We start from the raw sequence: 9,713 nt of genomic DNA, 5'->3' as shown, positions 1-9,713 counted from the left end.
GTGGCACTGAACACACACACACACACACACACGTACAATTAAAAACTATGTTTACAGACGCAGGTCTCAGTTGCTGCCGGTTAAACTGGGTGGGGACTAGTAGAACTTGTGGACTACCTCCATCAGGGCGATGGTGGTGCTCTGTCCAAAGATGAAGACCCCCACCACGATTGTTATGACCCCCCAGACTGTTAAAACGGATCTGAAATGACAAATCAAATTAAACCAAAGTGGAAAATTAGCACTTTTTATTTTAACAATTTTGTGAATTTTCAGTGGTGGTGGGCAGTACTGATCTAAATATTAGTTGCACTAACCCTAAAGCACTAACTCAAATATTTAGGTCCCCTAATTCTAAAGCACTAACTCAAATATTTAGGTCCCCTAATTCTAAAGCACTAACACACTGAAAATTTAGCAAAAGCTAATTCTAAAGCACTGAAATAATCCAGTTGACGCATGAAACATTCTTCAGAGTCAACATGAGACAATATTTACTGTGTGCAGAATGTTGTCACTTAGCGCCCTTGGTGGGCCAAATGGGAGTCACCCTCAGGCCACATTTGGCCCGCGGGCCTTGATTTTGACATGAAGATGAGTGACACGCACATGAGCAAAATGTATGACAGCTTTCACTTTCAACTGTGAACAACAATGTTGATCAATAACATTTAAAGTCTCAGTTAGTGCTTCTAAATTTAGCCTATAAATTTAGCAAGTGCTAATGACTTTTAAAAAAATAGCGAAAGCCCTAAAGCACTAATCAAGAAATTAGTACCCCCTATTAGTGCTTTAGTGGAACTGTGCCCACCACTGATTTTCAGTATTTTATTAGAAATTACAGTAAATTCTTAGTCACACTAATCAAACACAGTGGAATAGCCTTTTTCATTTTTTTCTGAGTCTTTTCTGCCTGTTTTTCTTGGTTTGTCACATTTATCAGCAATATTTTGACAGCAGCTGCTTCAGATTCATCCTGATTCTGCCCTGCCTAACATCTAGAGAGCAGAAAACTGTCATGTTCAAGAAATTGTTTTTATTTTATTTATTTGAGACAGCATAGTACTGAGAGGGATGTCAGCAAAAACAAAAAAAAAAATAAACAAAAATCAAGGTGCAGGGTCCACACAGGTACAGAGTTTAAATTTTTCACTTTTAACAGATTAAACTGATTTCTGATAATCCTCTAATGTGATGGTTTCACCTCTGCCTCTTCACTTTCAGCTGCTCTCTTTATTAGCCATCATTTTTTGTGTAGAAAAATACATAAAAGAACAGCAATCAGCTTGTAACACTGACTGTTTTTGCAGAACTAATCAGAAATTACAAATTATACCTGCTTCTAAATGAATTACAAAACCTCATTAAAGCATCACTGTTGTCTTTAAAAACTGGAAAGACTTTAAATGGTTTGTTGTCTCTAAATTGTTTGTTGAATTTGTTCATTTTTTAAAGAAGCTGAAAAAGTGAACTCTGGAAAGACGTAGCATGTTGGGCATGTGGCTGATCTGAAGGGTGCAGGCATTGACCCAGGCAAAAATCCAAAAGGTGTACAAAAYAAGATTTAATAAACGAAAGGAGGGCTTTTGTGGCAGCTGGGAAAACAGCTCGGTGATCAGACAAACACTGAAGACAGGACGCAGAGTAAATAAATAGAACTACTAATGAAGAATAACGAGAAACACCTGGAGGAGGCACAAAGGGAAACAGGTGAGCAGGGGCGGGGCAGGAGGATTGACAGACARCAGRGAAGARATACACAGGGAACACAGAAAACACTGGAAAATTAAGGCAAAAAAGACACAGACCATGACTATCTGTTGTCTGCTGATTAAACGGGTTAAAAGAGAAATTTACAAGAACAAGAATTTGGTTCACGTTGAGCAAAAGAGTAAAAATAAAACTGATGCCACATGAACTGATCCAAACTACAAACACTCACCTGACTCTTGGAGAGACGTCTTCTGTTTGCATCGTGAACATTAAGCAAAGACCTGCAGCATTAAAAATAAAAAAGGGCTTTTGTAACATAATTAATCTGTTAATTATCTTTWTATGTCAGTTTAGAAATCAAATTCCTGCTCAACAACAATCTGACAAGAAGAAATATTCGTTTATCTGGACAGTTAATCTTAATTGTTACCTAAAAAGTCGTATGCAATGCAGCATCAAACTGTGGTGCTGTTTCACATTTAGAATATCCATAATTTGGGCTTTTATGAAAGTTAAAACAGGACAATTTAGAAATGTCTGCTTAAGTAAATGTATGTCATTAATTTAAATTTATGACTCAATTTGGAAGAAAATACATTTGGTTTTACTGACAGGTCACATTTTTCTGTTCCAAACATGACTCGCAGACTTGAATAGTTCACATTAACATTAAATGTCTAAGTTTTTCACACAAATGCATCTTTCAATGTTTTTGTGAGGACCTGCTTTGACTTCCACTAATTTCTACAGCCTAACCCAACCTAACCTGATCTTCATTCGTACCTTAGCCCTAACCCTAACCCACAAATGGGTGTTTCTCTTGTGTCAAAACAAGGCTTGACTAATGTTTAAATAAATGTCCACACAAAGATAGAAAGACACACACACACACACACACACACACACACACACACACACACACACACACACACACACACACACTCTCTCTCTCTCTCTCTCTCTCTCTCTCTCTCTCTCTCTCTCACTCACACCAGGTCAAGAAGAAAATCTGAAAACTCAGAGTAAACTAAATAAGGCTAAAGCCATATTCAATGATCATGCATTGCTTATATTATATAATGTCATTATTATATGTAAGTTGATTTATTGTTTAGAGATTTGGGGGAAAGTGTGTAAAACATCTATAAGAACCATTTTTGTTAAACAAAAACGCGCTGTGAGAAATTTAACAAGGAAACACTACTACCACCACTCAGATATCTTGTTTAGTCAATTGAGGCTTTTGAAGTTGGATGAATTGGTAGATTACAGTATTCTGTATGTATAGGGCTCATAAGAATACATTGCCCTGTAACATACAATTGCTTTTTTGTAAAAGAGATAGCGTGTATATTTTGAAAGGATTTGAAATGTTCCTCGAACGAAAAATTAGAATTAATTTTAAAGAGAAATGCACCTCCGTCCAGGGAATCAAACTGTGGAACAATTTAGAAAGTGTTGGCCAATTCGATTTGTACATTTGCTAGATTGATAAAAAAAAACATTGTTGTCAAAATATGAACAAAATGTAGAAATTTGAGTTTTAATTTTGGTTGTTTTTATTATTTTTCAGCACTGTTGTTAAAAAGTGAATTATATTCACAGCCTGGTTGTGTTTTGAGATATTTTTTTTCTTTTAGGTAGGAGCAGATGCTATAAGATTTTTTTTCTTTTTTCTGCTCCCTTTCATTTGACGTTGTAGTTCTTTTTTTGTATTTTTTGTGTACTCAAATGAAACGAAATCCATCCATCCATCCATTTTCTGTACACGCTTCTTCCTTTTCAGGGTTGCGTGGGTCACTGGTGCCCATATCCAGAAGACACAGTGCGAGGGGCGGGGTACACCCTGGACAGGTCGCAAGTCCATCACAGGGCCACACATAGAGACAAACGAGACAAACAACCATTCACTCTCTCACTCACACCTAAGGACAATTTAGAGTTATCAATTAACCTAACAGTCATGTTTTTGGTCTGTGGGAGGAAGCCGGAGTACCCGGAGAGAACCCACGCATGCACGGAGAGAACATGCAAACTCTACCCAGAAAGGTCCCCGGACCGGGATTTGAACTGGTGACCTTCTTGCTGAGAGGCATCAGCTCTACCAACTGAGCCACAGTGCTGCCCAATGAAACAAAATATTAAACAAAAAAAAAACATGTTTGTACCTAGAAAATATAAAAGGCCTCAGCCAAGATTTGCACCATCAACTTTATTACTTTGAGACAACAGWATTCAGAATTGCGCACTCTGCAGCTCAGACTCTACATTTGTTGAATTTGGACCCTTATGTGGATTTTCTAACTAAAGCAACATTACTTCAGTATTTTCTCATTAGAAAATGTCTTGGAAAATCAAATGATCCTTTAAAGTCCAACATTTCTTTTCAGGCCAAGAGTCAGTGACCTCTTTTGCTTACCTTAAAATGCCATTATGTTTTATGATTTTACACTTTATCTTCTGTTTTCTCTCGGACAAAGTATTTTAAGATCAGGACAAYATTTGTAAGAAGTAATCATTCTTGTCACTGTTTATCAAACATCATTCTCTCCTTGGCCCAGTTTCCACACCAAGATTGTCTGTTTGGATAATATACTGTATAAATGTGTGTATTTGAAACTGCCTCAGGGCACACATTTTATGTACTACTGCCCTGTGTGACATGGTGTGTGTCCTGCAATTGCAATAAAATCTGATTGACCTTTCACGGAATGCTTTTTRTTCTTGGATCTCRTGTTTCTGTCTAGGTAAAATAAAGATTTCCATGACAATTTTGGCGTCACGAACATTTTCCACGCTGGAGCTCCGTGGGCTGAGACCAGAAGATCTCCCTCTGATAAGCCTCGGGACTAAACTTTTTTTTTTTTTTTTTTTTGAATGAGGAGCTGATGGTCTGCGCTCGGACCGTGACTCCACGCTGTATAAAAGAACCTTTGTTCTGGCAGAGACACGGTGAGCTAAACTTTATTGTATTGATACCAAAATTATATCTAATTCGACACACTGGATAAGAAATTCTAATTTTTATTTCCACGCCCTCTGACTCTGGTGGTTTTGCTTTTTCGGGCTAGGGTTGGCCTGAAGGTAGGACGGTCAGATCGCATAAAGAAAAACATTAATACAGACTAAATATAAGATTTCCATGTTAAAACTTGGTCTCATTAATAGGATAAAGTTTCTGCTTACCAGGAAAGATGAAGATGAAAAAGGCGCTGATTCCTCCGATGACGCTGATGACGTCAGACATGTCTGGGACGAACATGGCAATGAGGAGAGTGAAGGAGATCCAGGCCACCGTCAGAAACACTCTGCAGCGACTCTCGAACGAACGAGTGACGATTCCCCGCCGATGTCGCTGAGCTCGCAACATCAGGTTCAGGACGACAGACCTGTCGCAAACACACAGTTCCGTACACATGGACTCACGCAAAAACAATGCCACTTTGCTCTGATGTCATCGCACCTGCCCAGGAGAAGAATGATGGGATAAATGGTGACGATGGAAATCCCAAACAGAAGTCTGGAGATGACCATGGCCACGTCGTTTCCTGGGTATGACAGCAAAATATCTGAGGCAACGTCTCGCCCGAAGGTCAGAAAGCCAAACACACCTGAGGGGGAGGAGGAGGTTAGTGGTTGTGATAGCGCACCTGTCAGGTGAGCCAACACAAAGACTGGTGATTGACAGGTGAGCTCACCTGTCAGAGTGTAGATGAGCAAACAGAAGAGCATGGAGAGCACAGAGATGACGACCCAGTGGAGGAGATTTTGGTTCTGCATGCTGCTGTAGATCGCTATACAGGCTTCGTGGCACTGAACACACACACACACACACACACGTGAACACACACACTTCTGAAATACATGAACAAATCTACGAATGGATTCAATCTGTAAAAACAACATTTAGTTTAGTTCCAACAGAATTGGTGACCTGACTGGTTTTTACCATCTACACCATTATGGGATAAATCTTGTGCCAGCAGGAATTGAATTTGAATTGCTCCGATTGAATCTGAATGTGCATAGTTTGAAATTGAATGTATTGGTAAAACAAATTTCACTAAATTGAAACTGGATTTACTGATTTGAAACTGAATTTCAAGTTTTGAATTTTAATAAATTTGCTTTGAAACTGTATTTTGGTCTATTAAAAATTCAGTTTGACTACTTTCACGTTCAGGTCCATAATTCAATTTCAGTTCCATAATTCAGATTATTGTGTCACACATCCTAGTCCTTGAGAAAGCCAGCCAGAGTAACCAAACACAGATCCACAGATTTACTATTACATCACATCATGGATCACATATTGATCAGCTGCTGCTGCTGACTGATCCATGATGTAACACTTGAATGTAACATTTTCTATAGGTAAAATTAATCACTGCAATAAAATAACTGTCTGTTTTTGTCWTTTTTTCAGTGGATTGCATCAACTCTGTTACATTACAGAAGGGAAACTTCACCAAAGTGAAACGTAAATYTGTGGATCTGTGTTTGATTACTCTGGCTGGCTTTCTCAAGAACCAGGATGTGTGACAAAAAAAAATCTGAAAGTTCCTGCTGCCACAAGATTTATCCCACAGTTGTGTCTGGTGAAGACGATCTCACCTGGAAGCCGAAGCAGATGGTCGGTACGACGCTGAACATGGACGCCCATGAACTCAAACTGAAACACACACACACACATTTCACCAGATGAGATAACAAACAGATTATTAATACACACATTATTAAAACTYGGAGGTACTGACCCCTGGCTGTGCTCTGGAGTTGTTACACTCRTGCTGCTGTCCATCAGGTAAAATTTAACCACCACAGCCACACAGAGATATGTCGCAGCCAGCGTCCCTAACACACTGCCACRAAGAGAAACGCTTAACTGATTCAGCCTTTTTTACTCACAGCTGGGGTTTAGATCAGTGAGGTTTACCTCGTGTATTTCTGGATGCCGATCTCTTTCGGGATGGACAAGGGTAAGATGATGAAGAGGCAGGTGATGAAGAGGGCGAAGCGCTGGTCGGTGTACCAGTGATGAGGCATCTCTGCCTCGGTCGACCCGGTCACCGCCTCATATAATGAAACACACACTGAGAAGAACAGAGGCCTCGATAATCTGCTCAGACAGGAGTCATCAAATCACGTAAGGTCAGCCTGAGTCAGCAGAATATTCAGCAGATATTGAGATTTTTCATTAATATTTATCCACTAAGAGCGATGAGCATTCCTTTAAAAGATACAGTATTTGAAGCCTTTTTTTTTGAGAGAGAGATTTTCACTAAAGTCTCTGCTTGTTTGCGCAGAGCCAGGAGGATTTTTCTAATGTTTCTGCGTGTGTGTGAAAGGCTGTAAATCCAATCAAAAGCTTAGTTTAAAAGTGAGATGGAACAAAACAACAGAGACAAAACTGAGACGACAGAAACACAATTTTCTTTTGACCCGATCTGAATGTTAGTGTTTATTCAAATAACAAGAAAATGCTAAAAATAATTTATTTGGCCATTTTTAAATTTCTGATTTGGGACATTTCTAAATTCAGTGGTGTGCTAACTCATAATGTGCTAACTAAAAATATAGCCTCACTGATGCTAAACCGCTAACTAATTAAAATCTGACTTAGTCCATCTGACAAACCTGTTGATGTTAGTTTGTTGGTAAATAATAATAATAATTTAATTGGTCTGCTAACAGTTTTCGAAGTTAGCCAAAAAGGTAATCCACTGAAATTATTTCTGCTATTAGCTGTTAGCTGATTAGCCTAACCAGTCTTACTGGGTTCTGTAGTCCTAACAACACGAACAACAACAAACTGCATATTACACAAAAAAATGTGTTTATTTTCTAAATGAGAAAAGCTGTTTTTGTCTCGTCTCACGTTTCTCCAGCTGGTCCTGCACCACCACCAGGAAGGCCACGCTGATCACGAAGAGGTTGAAGCAGAAACAGACTTCGCAGAGTTGCCCCGCGGCTCGTCCGCACACTTCTCTCACAACGTCCTGGTACGTTTTCTGCCTGCTGACCGATGACGAATAACCGAGGATGACGAGGCCACTGATGAGGAACACCAGAGATATCTGCAGGGAACAGGATTGTCCGTAATTTACACAGATTTTCTCCATTTTGCAGATAGGGCAATCCTGTGGATATTTTCAAATCTCATGTTTTATTTTCCCAAACCTCAGCTTCAAATTTATTCTATGTCCTGTAGAATGTTAAAAAAAAAGATTAAATGACCGTCTCCCAACCAGCTCTTTAAATTTCAGATTTTGTAATAAGCTAACAGCTAGCAGAACAAATTTTTCCTTTAGCGGATTAGCTATTTTGCTAACATCAGAAAAACCTTAGCAGGCCAATTAGCCTCTGCTACATTACATTTTTCCAACTTTAATCCACCAACAGCTAACAGAAGTATAAAAAGGTAGGTAGGTGATAGGCGTAGACTACCTATTTGGAAAAGGTATAGCTAGTTATCATAGTTACATCACATAGATGAAGTTATATTATAGTCTTTTTAAATAGGCWTTTTTTTGTTTTACCAGTTTTTTACAGTAAATTTTTATGTTCACAGAAAACTCTTTAATTTACTTGTTAAGTGCTGGTGTCCGCTAATTTTTTAAATATGTGTAGCGGTTTAGTGTTAGCGAAGCTATATTTTTAATTGGCATATTATGAGGTTAGCTTTGCCCACCACTGGCTTTGTACTTTGTGAAAATATGCGTTGTTTTTACTACTATCATGTAATTAAATCATCAATACAAAATGACCTTTTAATCGCTATTTAAAGGAGGTAACTAACTTAGATAATGTTATAAATCCTTCASTGTAAGTTCATTTATAAATAAAAGGTATGATGATCACATTAGCTGAATATTACAGGAATATAAACAAATAATCTGAAATATTTTATAATTTATTTGATAATAATCCTGTTATCAGACTTATTSTAATTCTGTGATTCTGAAACCAAAGATGTAAAAACATTGTAAAAGCTCATCATGTGATATAAGCTCTCAGCTCTGCCAGATGTTCTGCTCATTCTTGGAAAGCACACAGTCAGAWGAAGTGCAGAAACCACTCAGGTCTTTGCAGAAACGAGAAGCTTCATTAGAGCTCAGCTGTGAAAAATATTTCACACCAAGAAGAGACAGACTGCTGGCACAAAAAAAACTAACAAATCGTTCTTAGCTACAGAACTGATCGTATTTAAATTAAAAAGTTAGACTTTTGTGGAAAGATGTTTAAAATTTGTGTGAAGATTCCCAGAATAACTCACCAGCTCCACACTGATGGAAGCACTCACTCCTCCGGCCTTCTGAAAGGCCCAGGGGAAGTTGAGCAGCCCAGCTCCCAGAGCGGACTTCAGCATGATGAACACGGCTCCGAACGAGCCCAGTCCTGGTGGGTCAGTGTGGGAAGCAGACCGGGCCAGMAGGCTGATGCTCTCCCGGGCCAGTTCCTCCATGGCACCAGGTCAGCCTCTTCTCTCACAGCTCCAGAGTCGAGGTCTCTTCAGAGGAAACGTGGTGAATCCTGGAATATATAGACGCCACACACACCCTCACACRTGGGCTTAATTCAGCCTTTAATCTTTTCACAGAAAGGTGAGAAATATGACACTAAAGTGAGGACGTTCGCCTGTCCTCTGCCCATTTTATGTGTCTTTAAAAGGCCTAAAGCAGCTGGATAGTTCAGGATGAAGATGTTTCAGAAACACTGATGCTCACAAATAGGGCTGCCAGAAACATTATTTTTATAATCGATTAATCACGGATTATTTTTTCGATTAGTCGACTAATCGGATCATATGTTAATTTAATATAAAACATACAGCTTATCACATCAGAATGCAGTTGCTATTGTATAACCATCGTTAGATTTTAGCTATATGCTAACTAAAAATAACTGCTGTGGAAGGCAGGTTCTTCCTTGCAGATACGTATTGTACAGGTTTCTCTTTCTTTTTCTTAAAATGATCCCACACTTTTGAGCTCCGTTGC

General features: G+C 38.8%; 1 protein-coding gene across 1 annotated transcript in view; it reads right to left on the bottom strand.

Moving 5' to 3' along the window:
* Positions 1–13: 13 nt before the first annotated feature.
* slc38a8b (solute carrier family 38 member 8b) overlaps positions 14–9,713 on the bottom strand; it is a 15,002-nt gene continuing 5,302 nt past the window's right edge. Inside the window, exons 2-11 of the mRNA XM_014028033.1 lie at positions 8,990–9,246; positions 7,592–7,790; positions 6,650–6,806; positions 6,471–6,575; positions 6,328–6,385; positions 5,412–5,526; positions 5,177–5,324; positions 4,900–5,102; positions 1,943–1,994; positions 14–202 (exon numbers count right to left, since the gene is read on the bottom strand). Coding sequence (XP_013883487.1) covers positions 97–202; positions 1,943–1,994; positions 4,900–5,102; positions 5,177–5,324; positions 5,412–5,526; positions 6,328–6,385; positions 6,471–6,575; positions 6,650–6,806; positions 7,592–7,790; positions 8,990–9,178 — 1,332 coding nt within the window. The 5' untranslated portion in view covers positions 9,179–9,246 and the 3' untranslated portion in view covers positions 14–96. The remainder of the gene's footprint in view (positions 203–1,942; positions 1,995–4,899; positions 5,103–5,176; positions 5,325–5,411; positions 5,527–6,327; positions 6,386–6,470; positions 6,576–6,649; positions 6,807–7,591; positions 7,791–8,989; positions 9,247–9,713) is intronic.

Source organism: Austrofundulus limnaeus, unplaced genomic scaffold (genome assembly GCF_001266775.1).
Source record: "Austrofundulus limnaeus strain Quisiro unplaced genomic scaffold, Austrofundulus_limnaeus-1.0 Scaffold5, whole genome shotgun sequence".
NCBI classification, from domain to species: Eukaryota; Metazoa; Chordata; class Actinopteri; order Cyprinodontiformes; family Rivulidae; genus Austrofundulus; species Austrofundulus limnaeus.
This window is presented reverse-complemented; position numbering and strand designations above follow the sequence as displayed.